General features: G+C 40.8%; 2 protein-coding genes across 22 annotated transcripts in view; both read left to right on the forward strand.

The window, feature by feature from the left end:
- Positions 1–22,239, forward strand: part of LOC131691078 (metabotropic glutamate receptor 8) — a 1,433,400-nt gene that overhangs the window by 132,549 nt on the left and 1,278,612 nt on the right. The window lies entirely within an intron of this gene.
- LOC131687483 (uncharacterized) lies at positions 9,130–11,223 on the forward strand. The gene is made up of 2 exons (XM_058971574.1): positions 9,130–9,519; positions 9,655–11,223. The coding sequence occupies exons 1-2, from the start codon at positions 9,130–9,132 to the stop codon at positions 11,221–11,223; spliced, it is 1,959 nt and encodes a 652-aa protein (XP_058827557.1).

Consider the following 22,239-nt stretch of genomic DNA (forward strand, 5'->3'; position numbering starts at 1 on the left):
TCAATATCGACTATTTATCGATGCCCAAAACTATGACCGCCATTGCACACACAGTATCTATATACAACAGGGCGCAAGGAGTAGATACAACAGGGCGCAAATAATCGAAATAATAGGTTCAACCAAAATTGATATTAGGCGACTTGTAAGCAATATTTCAAAATTTATATTTTTATTTTATTTTTTACAACTTATGGCACATATTACGTAAGATTTATATCATTGTCCATCCAGATACGCACAGATGTACGAACAACAAACAATATCTCAGACATTCAGCTTATCAAAGCATTTAGACAAAGGACGAACTATATTGTAAGTACAAGAACTATGTATCAACCCAAAACCAGACTAATCATGACATTATAAACTAGTTTCCCCTGAAGATGATGCCAAAAAGCATCGAAACGTCGGACAAATATTAAAATTCGTTCCATTATTTATCAAAAGACTGACAAAGCCGTTAAAATAAATCTTATATACACCGTAACAGTCGAAATCTTCATTTGCAATATATATATATATATATATATATATATATATATATATATATATATATATATATATATATATATATATATATATATATATATATATATATATATATATATATATATATATATATATATATATATATATATATATATATATATATATATATATATATATATATATATATATATATATATATATATAAATATATATATATATATATATATATATATATATATATATATATATATATATATATATATATATATATATATATATATATATATTTATATATATATATATATATAGTTAAAAAAGTTCTTCAGTGCACCCCCCCCCCCCTCCCTTTACTCGGCTCAGGTACTTCTCACTCTCCCCATCATGCACAAAAACCACCCCAAGACCATCTCCTTAGTGGAAGGAATTCTTATGTATGTTTGTATTTATGTTTGTCCGCTAACTACTTCTAAACTACATGACCGATCTTGATGAAATTTGGCATACGTATTAATTCCCCCAAGAAGATGTTCATGGTATGGTTCTTTTTTTTTGTGGCGGAGGTAGTATGAGTTTTAGGGGGAGTGTTTTTTGGGTAAAGAATTAATTATATCGCCATATTTATTAGTATTTGACATATGTATTTCTCCCACTAAGCCAATGGTGGAGCACGAATGGGGGGGGGAGTAATCCTTATCTATTCATTCAATGTGATTATTAGCGACGAATTCAATTTTGACATAAGGATTCCTTCCACTAAGGAGATGGTCTTGGGGTGGTTTTTGTGCATGATGGGGAGGGTGAGAAGTACCTGAGCCGAGTAAAGGGAGGCCAAGTCATATATATATATATATATATATATATATATATATATATATATATATATATATATATATATATATATATATATATATATATATATATATATATATATATATATATATATATATATATATATATATATATATATATATATATATATATATATATATATATATATATATATATATATATATATATATATGACTTGGCATAAGTATTTCTTTCACCATGAAGGTGAGTTAACAAATTTATTAATTTATTTAATTTAAAAAAGAAACTTATATGTACTACACTTATACTACACTACACTATGTCTAATAACCTTAACGTTCTAACTCTAACTGACTGAGGTGTTCCTCTGCAGTGGCTTCAGTAGCTGTTGTTTAGATTTGCGTCGACCGGCTTCTCAGGAAAACATCTGTTGGCTGGTACGATTATCACGAACAGCATATGGCGCGTAGGCAATTTTCTAGGTACACTGTCGGCGACCAATATTCTGGTGAAATAGGGTGTGCGTTAACTTCTCCCTTCTTCAAAAGACTTTGTCCTCAAAGTCTCGAAGAACGTTCTTGTGTGGGCATATTCAAATATTGTTGTATTTCAATGAATCTCTCAGTTGACATATCTGGATACGAATTCTTTTCAGGAATTGAATGTACAATGATTTCTGAAGGTGCTGTAGGAGATATTTCTTCTTTTTGTACATTAATCTTAATATCTACTCTTCCAGTTTTCAATCGAATTATCATATATACTCCAATTGCTATTATCATTAGTGTAATAGTAAAAACACTTATCGTGCTGAAGAGATTGAATTTCCATTGAAGTGACTTATTTTGAATATAAACGTATTGTAACATAGATCTATGATTTAAAGTAAGATTTCCTAAATACTCAGGAGATGGAATATCGACAATATCATTCTCGTTTACTATTAATCATGTTGTTAGTCTGAATTCTTTTTGCGGTGTCTCAATAATAGCATTTGAATAATAATTGTCTTCCAAATGTAGAACGCATTCATCAAATTGGGCATTCAAAAACTTGGGTATGATTGCTACAACTTGATTGTAATGTTGTATTTATATTATTCAGAAGAATTGTTGCATCATTGATTCTTTTCACCATTCCGTTTGCATAAACCTTTTCGTAAGTACAATTAGCTTGCTGTAGTTGTATCAAATTATTGCACATTGACTTGTTATTTTTAACAGATCAGGATCACACAAGAAGTAGTCCAAATCTTGCGAACATTGTTTTTGTGTTTCATATACTTGTGGCTTATTGACGAAAGTATAATTTGATTGAAGGGAAATTCTTTTTTGATTGTGAATTAGGGCATCTATATATTCATAATCATATGTTTCGTTTGATAACTGTGGTATTTTTAGCATATAGACCACATGAGTTGTATTCATAGCAACTTGTGCTGTAGCTTTTGTCAGCATATTTTCAAATGAAGTGACTAGGATGTTTTGGTTGATCAAAAATGTCTTAATTTTTGAGAAATCTTAAATTGATAAAATTCGACTACTGGGAATTCCATGTTTGGCAAGGAGTACAGCATCTTCAAGTATTTCGATTTGATGTTGTGTTGCATCTATATTCAAAATTATCTGCTGTACTTTCATCTCAACGACTTGTTACTTTTGATTTAAAATCCAATTGTAATAGATCATTCGCCATTTTATTTAAATGATGCATTCTGGAATTAATCGCCTGGTTGATTAATACTTGTTGATTGTTACTTTCGATGAGGTCATTCATGGTGTTGTTAATTGTTTTTAAATCTCCTGCACCAGGAGTTCCAGCTACCCATTTCAGTACTTTTCCAATTCTGTCCCATCTCTTTTGGCGATGTGTTTGAGGAACCAATTTATAATATGTATGAGCCAATAGTAAGTATTTGTTTTGTAATAATGTATACAATTGATGATTATAAACATTGTTTTCAATGATTTTTTTCAAATTTGATAATTGTTGTTCCTATTTCAAAAAAAATAATGGGTTGAATAACTCTTACATATCCTAATTTAATTTTCGCTTTTCCTAAAGGTATTATTACCAAAGGATTTCTATTTAAGTTATGTATCTGTATCCTTGCTTCGATTGTTAGTATAACTACACATACTGCGAATCTGAAAATAAGAGAAGCACAAAAATATATTATGGAAGATTTTTTCTCAAATTTACTTTATGAATTTTTCGATTATTAGAATTGATTACAAATGTATCATGATTTTCTCTAATTTTAATCTTTTTGAATATACTTTTTCTTTTTGAAATTTCATTGGTTTTCTCGAAAGCATACGTTCCTTGATCAAATACAGGGTAATCTTTATTTTGGATGTTGTCATTCTTTTTTTGATATACTATTTGGGTAATTTTTTCGTGGCTCTTAATTTTTCTTAATGCTCTTTGATCTGCATTTAAATTTTTGTCATTTTCTCCAATATACACATTATGTGGAGTGTTTTTTATAAATGAATGGATTGTATTGTTGTATTTATAAACTGTACTTCTCATTGAATTTTTACCAATTTGGAAAATTAAATGATTTTTAAAAACATTTACAGGAGCTTCTGTGGAAGGAATATAGGAACTGTCATCATTTTCCGCTGAATGTTGGGTGGCCGTCATTGAGTTAATTTGAATTCGTGACAAAGCATCTGCTACTATGTTTGCCTTTAAAAGCATTTCTTTTTCATTCGTTGCATAATTTTCTTCCGTACTTGAGAGTGTTTTGGAAAGAAAAGTTATAGGTCTTTCTCCATCATGAAATTCTTGAGATAAAACTGCTCCAATTGTTTTACTAAATCTGGAAATGATAAAACATCATTTGAAGAAAGAATATCTTTTAATAATTGAAAACTTGTTCGACCTTCGTCATCCAAAGTGATTTTATGATTTTTCGACTCATTCTTAAGGATTTTTTTTTCAATTTGTTTATTTGATAAGGCACGTATGCGTTAGCTTAAAGGTGCCATTTTTTCATTGTTTTACATTTTGAATTTCTTAAAACTAGGGGGTTACACATTTCAATATTATTTTGTTTTATATGATAAAACTAAAAAAAACTTTACAGCTAACTTATACATATAAAAGAGGGTATAATATAATATTCGTAAGCTTTGAGGGACGCGTCATTTTGTGTGTTCTTTTTATAGTAATTCACTTTATGATTTTTAGAAGGGAGATTGTAGGAGAAATTAATTATTAACTAAGCGGAACATTTTACAAGCTTATTAACTAGAAATAACTAGAGAGGGTGGTTCAAGATTAGGGGGAATTAATAAAGGCTTTTTTTAAAGTAGTGGTACTGTTGTGCATTTCTTAACGAGATTAAATATTGATCAGCTAAAACTAGAAGATAGGGGGGCACATAAGTTTTGGGAAGATATTCAAGGGGAGAAGGGGCTGAAGTCATACATCTGTGTATCAGAGACATGGTAGGGAGGGTGGACAAGGCTGAAGGGGGGGGGGGGGGATACAAACTTTCAGTTTCCGGCATCAGGAATTAACGGCCAGGATTACAGATTCGAACGGATTGATCAACTCAAACTAGAAGATAGGGAGGCACATAAGTTTTGGGAAGATATTCAAGGGGAGAAGGGGTGAAGTCATACATCTGTGTATCAGAGACATGGGAGAGAGGGTGGACAAGGCTGAACGGGGGGGGGGGGGGGGGGGGGGGTAGATATAAACTTTCAGTTTCCGGCATCAGGAATCAACGGCTAGGATTACAGGTTCGAACGGATGTATCAAGTATTGGGACGCCGGGCGGTTTTCCTCGAGCCGGCAGGGGTTCCTCCAGACGATTTCGTAGTACGGCTCAGATACGGATCGGAAACACACCGCGCTGCGCGTGTTATGTTGTACTGTAGATCTCGTGTTGTTGGTTCATTCGACAGATGTTTTGTCTCGTCTTGGAGTCGTATCAAACCATCGTTGGGGTACGGTAGGCGGAAGAGGGCACTTCTGGGAATGATAAGAGAAAAGATAGGGGCATTTAAATTTGGATATTGATGGTTTTGAGGAACGTGTATATAGGGGACATGTAGAGAATATCGCGGCTTGCTAGTACATCTCGAACCGGGACATTGGGTGATCTTCCTCGGGCCCGAAGGGAATCGGATAGTTGAGATCTGGCAGAACAGTACTCGGCGCATGCCCAGACAACATGTTCGATTTCGTGATAACCGTTGCCACAAGCGCAGACACCGCTATCCACGAGCCCAATACGCCGGAGATGTGCGTCCAGCGTGTAGTGATTGGACATGAGCCGAGACATCACGCGAATGAAATCCCGACCCACATCCATCCCCCTGAACCAAAGTTTCGTCGATACCTTAGGGATTATCGAATGTAGCCACCTTCCCAGTTCACCATTGCTCCATGAAGTTTGCCAACTTTCGAGGGTTCTCTGATGAGTAATACTGAAAAATTCGCTGAAGCTAATTGGTCTTTCATATATGTCACCATGTAAAGCGCCCGCCTTAGCTAGAGTCCGCTTCTTCATTACCTGGAATGGAGCAATGCGAGGGAACCCAAACTAAGGTAATCTTGTACGATCTTACAGACAAAGCACGCAGGCGCACCCAGATTTTCCCAAGAAAATATGGAATGTGCTTTCTAGGTTTCATTGAACGGAGAGCCTCGATTGAGCTGAGGCTATCCGAGACAATAAAGTAATGATCGGTGGGCAAAATATGAATGATCCCAAGGGTATACTGAATAGCAGCAAGTTCTGCGACGTAAACTGAAGCAGGATCTTTGAGTTTGAATGAGGCGGTGAGGTTTTGATTGAATATACCGAAGCCAGTGGAGCCGTCGAGGTTTGACCCGTCGGTGTAAAACATCTTGTTGCAGTCGACTTCTCGAAATTTACTATGAAAGATGCTTGGGATCACTTGCGGATGTATGTGATCCGAGATTCCACGAATATCGTCTTTCATGGACGTGTCGAAGAATACAGTTGAATCAGAAGCATGAAAGAGATTGACACGGTTGGGATAGTATGAAGAAGGATTGATATTTTGTGCCATGTAGTCGAAGTACAAGGACATAAATCGGGTTTGAGAATTGAGCTCGACAAGCCTTTCGAAATTTGCAATTATTAACGGGTTCAAGATATCGCATCGGATGAGCAATCGATATGAGAGGTCCCAAAATCGATTTTTCAGCGGAAGGACGCCCGCCAGCACTTCTAAACTCATCGTATGTGTCGAGTGCATGCAACCCAAAGCAATACGCAAACAACAATATTGGATTCGCTTTAGTTTGATGAAATGTATGTTCGCAGCGGAGCGGAAACAGAAACTCCCGTACTTCATCACCGACAATATTGTTGTTTGGTACAGCCTGATCAGGTCTCCTGGGTGGGCACCCCACCATGTTCCGGTTATTGTACGGAGAAAGTTGATCCTTTGCTGGCACTTCTGTTTCAGATACCTAATGTGACATCCCCAGGTTCCTTTAGAGTCGAACCAGACCCCGAGATATTTGAAAGTTTAAACCTGAGCAATAGTTTGACCCATTAATTTCTGTTGAGAGCAACGCAAGACAATCGTTCGTCCCTTTTCCTTTGCGGAAACCAAATTGTGTATCTGACAGTAAGCCATTTGCTTCAAACCAATTATCGAGGCGAAACAAGATCATTTTCTCGAACAACTTTCGGATACAGGACAGCATTGCAATCGGTCGATACGAGTTGTGGTCGGAGGCTGGTTTTCCTGGTTTTTGAATGGCGATGACCTTCACTTGCCTCCAGTCATGAGGGACAATATTATCCTCAAGAAACTTATTAAATAAATTCAACAAGCGTCTCTTGGCAGAGTCTGGCAGATTCTTTAACAAGTTAAATTTGATTCTGTCTGGCCCTGGGGCTTTATTGTTACATGATAAGAGAGCAAGTGAGAACTTCACCATCGAAAACGGTGTTTCGTTCGCGTTATCGTGAGGGGACGCGGCACGGTAGATCTTCTGTGCCGGGGCGGAATCCGGACAAACCTTCTTGGCAAAATCGAATATCCAACGGTTTGAATATTCCACGCTCTCATTAGTACTGTTTCGGTTTCGTAAGCGCCGGGCCGTACTCCAAAGAGTGCTCATCGATGTTTCTCTCGTTAGTCCGTCGACGAACCGGCGCCAGTAGCTACTGTTTGCGAGTGTACTACTTCACCCTGAAACCATTTATGCACCCCTCGACCGCTACACCGTTTTTCCCTACTGAGAAGAAATCGCCGGTTCACTGTACTGATGTAAACACAACATAAAGTATGATTACCCAGCTGGTCGAGAAATGTCATCGGTCTACTCACACATCGGAGCCAGTACGAGTAAACAAATGCAGCTGAATTGCAATCATCGGTAGGACTGGATGGATAATCTCTCGACGACGGAAGCAGAGGAAACTTAGACCTGGCGCACCATCTTTGCTGAACTTCACCCCCTGGAGCCCCCGGAATAGGAGAATAAAGGAGAAAGGCGCCATCAGTGCATATTCTGTGAAGAAGCTGCTCGGTCGCAGCAACCAATTCAATGTAAAGTGTAATGTATTGATTTGTCATATTGTGTAAGAATAAATGTTAATTAAATGTGAAAATATAGTGTGAAATGTAAAGTGTTATCGGTATATGGCTGGTGTTAAGCTTATTTAAGCAAGTCCCTGAATCCTTTGCCGATTGCCGGAAGGTATCAAGTGTCTGCCGACAAGCTTTGCCACCGCCAGGAAACGGGAATTAAATTAGGATACAGTCCACTAATCCAATCGAAGGAAGGTAAGGACCAGACTCCAAAACATTGGTCCTTCGAACCGGATTCCGCACGAATCCAACCAAAAACCCATCCACCAAGAGGGCAGAAGGTCGCTATTGCGAATTCATCCAACGAATTCCTGTTCTTACAAGAAGCAAGCCAAGCAGTAACCGCCATCGCAGTTTTCCTGGGTGCTGGAGCCATAATCATTAGCTGCGTATAGGAGTTTCGAAATTAGGATTACAGTGAAACGATTACTGTTACCTTCACTTGTGACATTTATTGCTACATTGCACATAATCAGGATATTTCACACTTCATTCCGCTTATTCTGTGACCGGGAAGAGTCACCAACAAGAGCATTGCAGAATCGAGCCAACCGCATTTCACATCGTCGGCACCCATCGCAAAAGGAAACCATTCCGGAATGGGCGAATTGCCCTGGGTTGCCCAGGTAATTATACACTAAAGTTATCCTTCCAGGTCAGTTAATTGAATTGCACCACTTGTATATGTCCGGCTGAAGCTGGAATCTATTGCCATACTACATAGCATATTTCACTCCTCTCTAAACACTGTTTTGATCGTGATCGATGTATACATACATAAACAACATTTACAAGCATATGAACAAGGGGCGCGCATAAGTTCATTATTGTTTCACTGCGTCCTACTTTCGGAGCATCGGTGTGATCACGAGAAAATCCGGCACATCGTTTTTTGATGAAATTTAGCAGCGTTACTGTTTTGTCAGGTCAGTTAGAACAGTATATGTTCAGCCGTAGTTGGACCAACAATTTTACTACATAACCCTTTTCACCTCTCCCGCGAAATCTGGATCCGTATGAAGTATTTAAATTACTTGTACTTCCACAATCATTTGGAGCTGCATCGTTCGAATATTTCTTAGGGACATAACTGTAGAGAAAGCGGAAATTCCTGTTTCTTCAGGTAAATAATAAAAACAGCTCTACAGTATATGCCCATCCGAAGTTAGGAAACAAGCAGAATATTACACCTTCGTATTATCTTCCCGTTCTGTCAAAGTGAAATTGTGTTACAATGCCGCCGACTACATCATCGAATGCTAAGAAGTCACCGGCGTTGCGGACGCTGCAAACCAAGCTGAGGTCATACCAGAATATGTTCAGGGATATCTGCAGGTTCGCCGATTCTCTTGGGGTAGAAACTACAGCCAGCCAGGTGACAGTTCGACTGGAAAAACTTGAGGAGTTGTGGGAGAAGGTGAACGATGTGATCTTGGACATCGAAACACACGAAGACTTCGAAGCAGAGGATGACGCCTATGCTGAGCAACAGTCGGAGTTTGGAAACCGCTACTACCAGGTGAAGTCGGTGTTGTTCGACAAGATCAAGGAGCTAGAGGAACCTGCTGTCCTGAATGCCTCCATCCGGGGACTCGACATGACACAACAACCCACCATAGAGCATGTGCGACTCCCACAAATCAAGTTGCAAACCTTCGACGGCAACATTGATGAGTGGTTGAGTTTCCGCGATCTATACACATCGCTCATCCATTGGAAAGCAGATTTACCGGATGTCTAGAAGTTTCATTACCTGAAGGGATGTCTGTCAGGAGAAGCTAAGGCGCTTATTGACCCGCTGTCGATTACAAGGGTGAATTATCAGGTCGCATGGGAGACGCTAACCAAACGCTACAACGACAGTAAAATCCTGAAGCGGCGTCAGATTCATGCGCTGTTTAAGTTACCTAAACTGGCTAAGGAGTCGGCCGACGAATTGCAGTCGTTGCTGGAGGGATTCGAACGTGTTGTTCAGACCCTTGATCAGCTGGTACAACCCGCCGACTACAAGGATCTTCTACTGCTAGACATATTAGCTTCGCGTCTAGACAGTGGAACCAGGAGAGCTTGGGAAGAGCATTCATCCACCAAGGAGCAGGATACGGTGAAGGACTTGACCGAATTCTTGCAAAGACGGATCAGAGTACTGAGAGCATTGCCAACTAGATCCGTTGAACCCAAGGTTGTCGTGCCACAATCGCAAAAGAAGCCATTTGTAGCGCGCTCTAGCCATAGCGTCGTACAAAATACAGGAGGACGGTGCATCGCGTGTTCGGAATCCCATCCTCTTTATCAATGTCCAGCTTTCCAACTTTTAGCAGTATCCGCCCGCGATAAACTGCTCCGCAACCACTCCTTTTGTCGCAATTGTTTTCGGAAGGGTCATCTGGCTGCGGATTGTTCTTCACGATATGTGTGCCGTAATTGCAAGGGCAAGCACCATACCTTGGTATGTTTTCGGACGGACGGCGAAGGCGGTAAGGAGTCAACCACTAAGGGAGCAAACAGTTCCGGGAATTCCAAGGAAGGGGAATCTAGTACCAGAATAGCCAGCACACCATCGGCTGTTTCATACAACATGTCTGGTCAGCGCAGCTCATCGGTATTGCTAGCTACGGCCATCGTCTTAGTAGAGGACGATCAAGGAGGTAGTTATCAGGCAAGGGCTCTACTGGATTCGGGTTCTGAATGCAATTTCATGACCGAGCGGTTATGTCAACTGATGAACGTTCAACGGCGGCGGTCCGACGTGTCTGTGTACGGGATCGGGCAATCCAATACCAAGGTCAAGTATAAGGTGACAACAACAGTCAAGTCGCGAGTATCTGCTTTCTCGCGGAAGATGGAGTTTCTTCTACTACCGAGTGTCACAGCAAATCTTCCGATAACCAACGTGGATATGACGGGATGGGAAATCCCAACTGGCGTGGAGCAAGCGGATCCAGCGTTTTTCAAATCCAAGGCGGTTGATTTAGTGCTTGGGATCCAGTACTTCTTCACATTTTTCCATACCGGGAATGAAGTGCAGTTAGGCAAGGGCCTTCCTACTCTAACCGAGTCGGTATTCGGATGGGTAGTATCTGGCACGGTTGAAAGCTCGCTAGAAACCCAACGTATAACCTGCAATATGGCAGTCGGTCTGGAGGAAATATTGACTCGTTTCTGGACCTGTGACCTATTTATTCGCCTGAGGAAGCACGCTGCAAGGAGCAGTATGCTAGAACTGTACGAAGGGGAACGGATGGCCGATACACAGTCTCACTACCAAGGGATGAAGTCGCACTGGCAAGGATGGGCGAGTCAAGGGACATCGAAGTCTGGCGGCTAGAAGCTTTGGAGCGCAGACTATCGAGGGATCCAGAGCTCCGGAAACAGTACAACCAGTTCATGGCGGAATATCTGAAGCTAGGCCACATGCGAAGGGTATCTGTGACACGAGATGAGGAAGGCAAACACTGCTACTTACCTCATCATCCAGTGGTCAAACAGGAAAGCACCACAACCAAGGTCAGAGTGGTCTTTGATGCATCGTGCAAAACTTCCTCGGGAACGTCTCAAAACGATGCACTATTGATGGGACCGGTGATTCAGGACGATCTCCGGTCAATTATTCTACGGAGCCGAACCAGACAGTACATGGTGGTAGCGGATGTCGAGAAGATGTTTCGACAGATCAAAATCGATGAAGGGGACATGCCGCTTCAACGAATTCTGTGGCGTGTGGATGGTAACGAGGAGGTCGGGACCTACGAGTTGAGCGGTAATCACAACTGCAAAGATTTTCATGCAGTTGCTGTGGTGCCTGAAGGACGACCACGGAAAGAGCTTGGGCTGGGATGAAGCGCTACCACCGAAGGTCGAGGCAGACTGGCGAATCTTTCATTGCCAATTGCCACTGTTAAACGATCTGAGAATCGAGAGATGTGTGATAAAACCCAGGGTTATCAAGGTTGAGCTGCATTTCTTCTCAGATGCGGCGGAACGAGCATACGGAGCATGCGCATATGTCAGGAGTGTGGATTCAACGGGAGGCGTTCGTGTAGTATTGCTTTCGTCCAAATCCAAAGTGGCCCCATTGAAATGCCAATCCATTCCGCGATTGGAATTGTGCGGAGCCTTGATGGCGGCTCAGCTTGCGGAGAAGATTTCCGCGGCCATTCAGATGGAGGCACTGTTGTTTGGTTGGACAGACTCCACCTGCGTTCTCCATTGGCTCAAGGCAACACCCTCGATGTGGACTACATTTGTTGCAAATCGTGTGGCTAAAATCCAAGCAATTACTGAGAACCATACTTGGCAGCGCGTATCGAGAACCCGGCAGACCTTATTTCACGAGGATTGACTCCAGAGCAGATCCAGTGTAGCAAGCTGTGGTGGAAAGGGCCACCTTGGTTTCAAGAGGCATTCGAAACATGACCAAAACACCAAGCAAGGATAAGCGTGGAAGACGTGGAAAAGGAGATTCGTCGTACAGCAGCACCCTGCTCACAACAACAGGAAGAGTTCGGTACCTGGTATGTCAGGAAATTTTCCAACTTAATCGATTTAGTAAGGCGTACAGCTTATTGGTTACGATTGATAAAAATCCTCAAACGAACGGGAGATTCTAAAATGTGGAAGGGATTTCTAAAGACAGCAGAGTTGGTGGAGGCAGAGCATGTCTTGATGAGGCTTATCCAACAGGAAACCTTCAGCAAGGAGTGGAAGGCGCTCGCAAAAAAATGAAGTGGTAGCTAGAAATTCACTGTTCCGATGGTTTAGTCCACAGTTGTCAAAGGACAGTCTTATCTGAGTTGGTGGGCGCTTAAGGCATTCGTCGGAGAATGAGAATAGTTCTCCCAGCCAGGCACCAGCTTACCCGAATGCTATTGGAGCATTATCACAAAAGATTGCTTCATGCAGGTCCGCAGCTTCTTCTTTGCACAATTAGACTCCAGTATTGGCCGCTTGGAGGTCGCAATGTAGCTCGACAGATCGCTCAACGCTGTCACCGTTGTTTCCGAGCAAAACCGAAACCTATCCAACAGTTCATGGGGGAATTACCCAAGGCGCGTGTGACCGTTTCACGACCATTTTCCAAAGCCGGAGTAGATTACTTCGGGTCAGTCTACGTCCGCCTAGGACCACGTCGTACCTCTGTGAAGGCATATGTAGCAGTTTTTATTTGTCTCTGCACCAAAGCAGTTCACATAGAGCTAGTGACTGATTTGTCCACCGATCGTTTCATGCAAGCTTTAAGACGATTCACAGCGAGAAGAGGAAAATGTTCCGATATTTATTCGGACAACGGGACAAATTTTGTCGGAGCCCGCAACCAGTTGAAACAACTATTAGATCTGGTACTGAGTAAGGAGTATCGTGAAAAAATGACTTTCGAATGCTCCAAGGAGGGAATACAGTGGCATTGCAATCCGCCAAGCGCTCCTCATTTCGGAGGCCTCTGGGAGGCTGCTGTAAAATCGGCAATACACCACCTACTACGGGTTCTCGGAGAGAACACAGTGTCATTTGAGGATATGAACACACTCTTAGCGCAGGTGGAAGGCTGTTTAAACTCGAGACCGTTGACAGCCATGTCCGACGATCCAAACAACCTCGAACCCTTAACGCTGGGACATTTTTTAATTGGAACATCGTTACAACAACTTCCCGATCCAGACTTGTTAGCTGTACCGCTAAACAGATTGAAACAATGGCAAGTTGTTCAGAAAAAATGCAGGAGTTTTGGAAAAGGTGGCGATTAGAGTATTTAGCGCAACTACAAGCAAGAACGAAACGTTGGCAGCCAGCATCTTCGATCAGTGAAGGACAATTGGTTGTCATTCGAGACGAGAACCTTCCTCCTATCCGTTGGAAATGGGAAGAATCCAACAAGTGCACCCTGCGAATGATGGAGTCGTCAGAGTAGTGACACTGAAAACAGCGACAGGAGTTTTAGTTAGACCAGTGGAGAAAATATGCATTCTACCATCAGCGACGGCAGAGACAGAAAATGGTTCCCAGTAGTTGGAAATATCGACGCTTCCGTACGGTGTGCGAGAGGTTTTTCTTTCTTTTCAGAAATTTCAGCAATTTCAGGGGAGGTGAGAATGTTTGCGAGTGTACTACTTCACCCTGAAACCATTTATGGACCCCTCGACCGCTACACCGTTTTTCCCTACTGAAAAGAAATCGCCAGTTCACTCTACTGATGTAAACACAACATAAAGTATGATTACCCAGCTGGCCGAGAAATGTCATCGGTCTACTTACACATCGGAGCCAGTACGAGTAAATAAATGCAGCTGAATTGCAATCATCGGTAGGACTGGATGGATAATCTCTCGACGACGGAAGCAGAGGAAACTTAGACCTGGCGCACCACCTTTGCTGAACTTCACCCCCTGGAGCCCCCGGAATAGGAGAATAAAGGAGAAAGGCGCCATCAGTGCATATTCTGTGAAGAAGCTGCTCGGTCGCAGCAACCAATTCAATGTAAAGTGTAATGTATTGATTTGTCATATTGTGTAAGAATAAATGTTAATTAAATGTGAAAATATAGTGTGAAATGTAAAGTGTTATCGGTATATGGCTGGTGTTGAGCTTATTTAAGCAAGTCCCTGAATCCTTTGCCGATTGCCGGAAGGTATCAAGTGTCTGCCGACAAGCTTTGCCACCGTCAGGAAACGGGAATTAAATTAGGATACAGTTCACTAATCCAATCGAAGGAAGGTAAGGACTAGACTCCAAAACAGCTACGTTTTTTGGCTTTTATCAAACTCTTCATGCGCCTTTCCGCCATCGCGTACTGTCGGTAGCTAGCTGGCAGCCTGTCGTCCCGGAAGGTCGTATACGCAGCGGCCTTCTCCGCCTACAGGTCTGAGCACTCTTTGTCCCACCATGGATTGGGAGGACGCCCGCGTGAGTTCGCGTCTGGTACGCGTTTAGTCTGAGCTTGAATCGCGGTATCGAGAATCAAGCCAGCCAGGCACGCGTACTCTTCCTCCGGAGGAAGCTCTTGAGTGCACTCGATTTTGTCGGATATCGCGGACGCGTAGCTCTTCCAATCAATATTTCGTGTGAGGTCATACGAAACATTGATTGTATTCGGTGGCCCTGAACCGTTAGCAATATTAATTACGATTGGCAGATGGTCGCTGCCGTGGGGATCAGAGACTACCTTCCACATGCAATCTAACCGCAGCGATGTCGAGCAGAGGGACAGATCTAAGGCGCTCGGTCGCGCTGAAGGGGCAGGAATCCGTGTCATTTCACCCGTATTCAAAATAGTCATATTGAAGTTGTCGCAAAGCTCATGGAGTAGGGTAGATCGATTATCGTCATGAAGGCAACCCCATGCCGTGCCGTGTGAGTTGAAGTCACCTAAAACTAGCCTCGGTGCGGGGAGGAGTTCCGCAATATCGCAAATCCGTCGGTGTAGGTGGAAGCAATGCAAAGGTCTTTGCCTTTAATTCTGGTTTGGCAAGCGACAACTTCAATGCGTGGTGTCGAGGGGAGGTCGATCCGATTGAAAGAATAGCACTTTTTGATCCCCAAAAGTACTCCTCCGTAAGAGTCTTCTCGATCCAAGCGAATAATATTAAAATCGTGGAAGTGTAGGGTTATTTCTGAAGTGAGCCATGTCTCGCATAGGGCAAATGCATCGCATTTCAAATTATTTAGTAAGATTTTAAACGAATCGATTTTCGGGATAATGCTTCTGCAATTCCACTGTAGAACAGTGATTAAATCCTTGACCTCGTTCGATGAATTAGCCATCGAAGGATACAATCGCTGATAGAAGGGGCCATGTCGCAGTGAACTGCATCAAAAATGTTTTTACTGCGGGGAGAAAGCTTATCAAGATACTTTTAAGGGGGTCAGAAATGTTTAACGCTGTAAGAATACGGTCCACAATGTCAGAGAAATTTATTAAGCCAGCACTGTTTTCTTTCTCTGGCTGAGATATGGGAACACTTGGGGTTTTTGATGTTCCTGGAAGTGCTGGGAACTCCTTTTCTGAGCTCTGGTTACTGAGACCGGGAGCGACTTGCTTCGGTTTTGCACCAATACTTCCTTGAGTAGTTATTTTAGGGGGACCATGAAGAGACACCTTCTGGCCTTTACGACGAAGCTTGGAAGAGGAAATGTTCTTCCTTTTTCTGCTACTTCTAGGCACAGCAGAAGATGTTCCCTCCTGGGGTTCATCACAGTCGCCTTCGTCAGTAGACAAGTTGGTAAAGATGTTCGTAGAGACAGGTGGCGTAGCTATCTTAAGCATTTCTGCAAAAGATCGCTTAGAGCGTCCCTGAAGGGAACGCTTAAGATTTTCCTCGCGCTGTTTGTACGCGGGACATGAAGGGAGATCATGTGGGTTTCCCCCAAAGTAGAGACACTTTTCGACATCTCCGCATGATTCCCACCGCATTTCTCACAGCGGGCTTTATTGCTACAATGGGAGGCTGTGTGTCCCAATTGTTTGCAATTAGTACAGTTCATGACCCGCGGCACAAAGAGGCGAGCAGGTAGACGAACCTTGTCAAAGAGGAGGTAATTCGGCAGGGCAGAGCCGGCGAAGGTCACCCGATAAGAGTCTGAGTTGACATATATTTTCTTGCCGTCAGCTGCGACTGATGCTGAATGCAAACGTTGGCATTCCAGTATCTTCTCTGGCTTAAGCATGGGGCCGTTGAAACAGCCAGTCCCATATTTCAGCAGGTCCTCGCAATTCAGACTCGAATCGGAAACGACCCCACTGACTTCAACCCTGCTAGCTGGAACATACACCCTGTACTCTCTCGTAAAGGGCTCGTAGCCAGCAATATCGTTTGCCTGAGTTGAACTGTTAACCACCACCCGAAGCTTATTAGGGCAAATTTTCGATATTTCTGTCACGGCCGAATACCGATCCGTCAGAACTCGAGAAATCTGCAACAGATTCAAACACTTTTTTTCTTTGGTCCGAAAGAAGATCACGAATGGCCCGGTGGCCGAGCTCGGATATACCTTGAGCCGGGGAGCTGATTTTATTTCGACGTCCATCTCACCTTGAGATGAACCACCGTCAGGGGAAGTCATTTTTGCACGGGCCTATTGCCCAGTGCACGTTATTAAGACAACCAAGAATGGGAAACGAAAACTAATACTTAGCTTGTGTAGGTAACGGTATCCAGACGGCTTACTAGAAGAACACTGCTTCACTTGTCACTGACCGGCTAACAGAAACACAAAAGAAGGGAAAAAATACTGAAACCTCAACTAGGCGTAGAGTGTGCAAATAACCTTGAACGCGGATTAACACTATTTGTCGCTATAGAGTGTACGGACCGATGACAAAAGACTTCTATCTCGACTGAGTGCTCGATAACGAATGATTCTTAAGGATTTGACGAAGACCATTTTCACCTTTCAAAAATTTTGTTAATGGTTTGCCAATTTTAGCATAATTTTTCACAAAGCGTCTATAATATCCAGATAATACTAAAAACGCACGAAGTTCTCTCAAATTGGTAGGTTCTGGGTATTTTTCAAGCCATCTTTTGATACTATAAATCCCAAAACTTCAACTTTAGTTTTCAACCATTCAGATTTGTCAGGTTGTATTTTGAAATTAGCTTTTCGTATTGTTTCAAGTATAATTTCTAAATTTTTCAAATGTTCTTCTAAAGTTTCTCCAAAAATCAATATATCATCTATGTAAACATAACAAATTTTATCAATATGCTCGTGTAATGCATCATCCATTACACGCTGAAAAATTGCTGCTGCATTTTTAAGCCCAAACGGTAAACGTACAAATTCATATTTTCTATTATTAACCGAAAATGCTGTTTTTTCAATATCTTTCTCATTCATTGGAATTTGGTGAAAACCAGATGTCAAATCAATAGTAGTAAATATTTCATTTTACCTAAATGTGCTAGAATTGTGGACGTTTCTGGTATTGGATAACGATCACTAATAGTTTTTTGGTTAATTTTTCTATAATCAATCACTAATCTGAATTTCTTTTTTCCTGAAGCGTCATCTTTTTTTGGAACAATCCATACTGGTGAATTGCATGGGGAACGTGATGGTCGTCATTCAACATTTTGTCGATTTGTTGACAAACTTCTTCTTTAAAAACCTGTGGATATGGATATGTTTTTGAGTAAACTGGGTTTTCGTCAGTGGTTCGTATTACAGCAGTAACTTTAGAAGTATATGTTAATTTTTCGTCAGGAGTTTGAAACAAGTCTTGATATCTTCCTAATATATTATAAACACTTTCTTTTTCAATTTTCGATAAGTGATTATCACGAATGGTTATTTTATTTATTTCTCCCAATTTGTGCTGTAATAAAGGAATCGAAAACTTTTTATCAATAAAAAGTTTTTCATTTGAAGTATCTATGGCAGCTTTAATTTCTTTTAAAGTGTCATGCCCAATTATAGCGTCGAATGTTTTTAAATTTCTTAAATGAAATAATTTTACATTTACATCTGAAAATGGTTTAAAAAATTTAGCTTGTGAATATTTTTCGATTTTAATATCGCCTCCTACTAAAGAGACATAAAATGGTGGGTTGACTTCATGTGAAATTATTCCATACTTTGGATGTATAAAATTCTTATTTGAGCCTGTATCAATTAATATTCTCAATGGTTCCTGTCGATTACCATAATATAGAAAATATGGTAATGACGAATTTATTCTAAAAATTTAGTTCAGCATGATCTTCAAAATTTTCTGTTGTAGTTAATCTCTATCTTGGTAATCGGTTTCTTGTAGGTATCGATCGAACGATGTACCTTCTGCTTAATCTTCCGAAGCTAGATACGAAAGTTGATCAAAATATTGGTTCGCAACTATATCTTCATTAATTTGTGGATTTGATTCTATGTTAAAATTTCTTGGTCGTTTAAATGGCATGGGGGGTTTATTTGCATACTTTACTTGCTGGGTCCTTATGGAAGGGTCTACTTCCATGGGAACTGGTTTGTCAGCTTTTCTCATAAAAGGATTAGAAAACAACCCATTCTGTTGGTTAAGATTAGGAGGTTTTTGTTACCGATATTGCTGCATTGGTTGACGTGGTAACATCATCGCTATAACAAACCATTTCGAAGTTATTCAAAACGATCACGTTTTTCGCGTTTTAAACCACTGTGCATTGGCGGCATCCTTGGTGGCAACATTGGTGGTGTTACTTGTGGTTTTGGTGGTGTTCTTATTTGATGATATTGCTGAAAATTATTTTGTCTCTGTGGAAAACAATAATGTTGATAATTAATAGGTGGTTGTGGTTTTACTCGAGGAAACATATATTTTAGGGGTAATGGTGGTTTTAAAGAATCTGGGATTTTTGACTTTGTCATCGTTTTCCTATATTCTATGTTTTGAAAAAATAAGCAATATGAATATGCTTGTGCCAAAGATGTAGGACTGAAATTTTTCAAAAATTGGTCCAAAAGTTCACCATCTAAACCTCTCATAAAGGCATCAATAGCTTTATCATTATAATTACTAATCATTGCTTGCATAGCCTCTGGGTGAGAGAATCTGCTGTCGGTTTTTATATGATTAGCAATTAATGATAGTAATTTATTAATTTGATCATAATAAATGTCAAGAGGTTGACCTTTTTGTATACATGTCATAAGTTGATGAACCAACGTTGTTAGATCACGTTTTTCGCCATAGTAAGTTTGCAATGTATTTTTAATTAATAAAAAATGGTATTTACATTTGAAGCCACAAGTGCGTTATTTGCTTCACCTTTTATTTTCCTCCTAATAGCTTTTCAAACAACGTAAAATTTACTTTTTTGATTAATAGTTGAGTTAGCATTTGGTTTATATAAATTAATTAAACTCTCAGCATCAGAGATCCAACAACTTAATTCGTTGGGATCTCCAAAAAATCAGGTAATGTTTTTACAATGTCTGGTATCGCTTCAATAGTTGAAGGGTCTACGGGAAAATTATTTTCGTTTACTAATGTTGGAGATGGATCGGAATAATCTAACTCTTCACGCGGCGCTAAAGTTGCCTCAATTGCGTTAACGCGATTAATTAAATTTAAAATTTGTTGTTGTTCCGCCATGTTTTCCTGATCCAACTGCAACTGTGCAAGCTGATCTATTAGTTCGTCCAGTATGGGAGTTAAAAAAAACACTAAAATAATCTAAATTATTCAATTTACACTATTTTTGTTTTCACAAAAAAATTACTTTATTTCACTTAATTTATTCCTTATTTAAATCAAATTCTTAAATTAATTTGTTAATTCTATTACTTACAGTGTTTTACTCAGCATCCCTCTGACAGGATATTTTTCCAAATCCTCTAACGGTTGGCTCTATTAATTTTGGACACTAATCCTTTTCCGGAGTATCCGATCGTGGCACCAGTAGAGAAACTCTTCTTTTCAGCACGGCGACATGTTCCTTTTTGATGCTGTTGTCTACTTGGGCGTCCTCTCCGTGCGGCTGCTAATGCGATGGGAAGAGTATGAAAAAATATTAATTAATTTATTAATTTATTTAATTTTAAAAAAAAACAACTTATATGTACTACACTTATACTACACTACACTATGTCTAATAACCTTAACGTTCTAACTCCAACTGACTGAGGTGTTCCTCTGCAGTGGCTTCAGTAGCTGTTGTTTAGATTTGCGTCGACCGGCTTCTCAGGAAAACATCTGTTGGCTGGTACGATTATCACGAACAGCATATGGCGCGTAGACAATTTTCTAGGTACAGTGTCGGCGACCAATATTCTGGTGAAATAGGGTGTACATGATTGATGGTTTGGAATCTGAAGGAGTGGGAAGATTTCTGAAGATATATCATGAGGAGTTTTTCGGCTAATCAGTCATAAATTAGACAGCGAAAACAACAATATTGCTATTACTTCCTTGGAAGTAAAAGCAATATTGTTGTTTTCGCTGTCTAATTCCTTGGAAGTAAAAGCAATATTGTTGTTTTCGCTGTCTAATTTATGACTGATTAGCCGAAAAACTCTTCATAATAGAAGCTCGACAGTCACGAAGACATTCATGAAGATATATTTGCTATATTCCGGTCGTCAGTAGAGCGGATAGTTTTTTTTTTGATTTTTTAGTGTTTTACACTCGCGATTATTTTTATTCTCGTTTTATCTGTATATCGTTTTATTCGGTAGTACGCGTGCATTGAAATTTCGTGACTTCAAGCACGATTATATCTGCCGGTGTGATTCGTAAAAGTGATTGTTTTTGGTTGTGATTTTTGTTTTCACTTGACATTATCACTGCACAGACGTTACGCTCTATTTTTTCGCCAAAAGCGACATCTGCCGGTGGGTAGTTGAGTTGTCGCACGTTGCGTGCAAGTTCGCTTCCATTGACGCACGTTACCCGGTAGCGTTTTCCTGCGCATATTGTATACCCGCTAGGCGTTATTTCTACATCAACAGCATGGCTTGTAAGAACTGCTCGAAAGTGGTTAATGATTCTGATCGAATCACATGTCGTGGATACTGCGGAAATTCGTTCCACATGATATGCGTCAAGATGGATTATGATGTTCGTGACGTCCTGGGAACCCACTCACGGAATCTATTCTGGATGTGCGACGGCTGTGCTGACTTATTCTCGAATGATAATTTCCGTAGAATGGTTTCGCGTTGTTGCGACATAGTGCCTGACGACAATTCTCTGAAATCTATAAAGAACGACATAGCTGATTTGAAAGATGTCGTCAAAGCTCTCTCGGTTAAAGTTGTTTCAAAACCGCTATCCCCAACTATAACGCCTTGGAAACAAATTGCTGAATATAATCCAGTTTCAAACACGATTATATCTGTCCAAAGACTCTTGGCCGGAGAACATCTACTTTCGTGAATTTGTGACCAATTCAAAAATCCAACGACCTATCATCAGGATTGCGGCGGAGAAGAATCCATCTGGTGGTGGACAGTAGCGCCAAGCTGTTCCGGATAAACTCATCTGTCCAACTTCTTGTATCCCGGCGAGCGATTTAGCTTTACCTGGCGAATCGGCGACTTCTTCTGTGTCAGGTAAAGCCAAGAAGGGTATATGTCCTTCCGAAGCAATTCAAGATGCTGCACGCCCTCAATGTAAATTTCACTTACTCTGCTGATGAACACAACTCTACCGCCGCTGTGAATCTTCAATGTCAAAAACAAAATTTGGATCCCATCGTAACGAGCACGTCTCTTCATAGCACATTCGGCTCTACAACGATCACAGAAGGACTAAGCACTCTATGCTATGCTGGTATGACTCATTGCACCCTGGGACGCACTGCAGCTGGCACTATGGAAGCCCTTGATCCCCCTGCCACAGTCGAGCCATTGCAGCCAGCGTTCACCAGTCGTC

Source organism: Topomyia yanbarensis, chromosome 3, assembly GCF_030247195.1.
Source record: "Topomyia yanbarensis strain Yona2022 chromosome 3, ASM3024719v1, whole genome shotgun sequence".
NCBI lineage: Eukaryota > Metazoa > Arthropoda > Insecta > Diptera > Culicidae > Topomyia > Topomyia yanbarensis.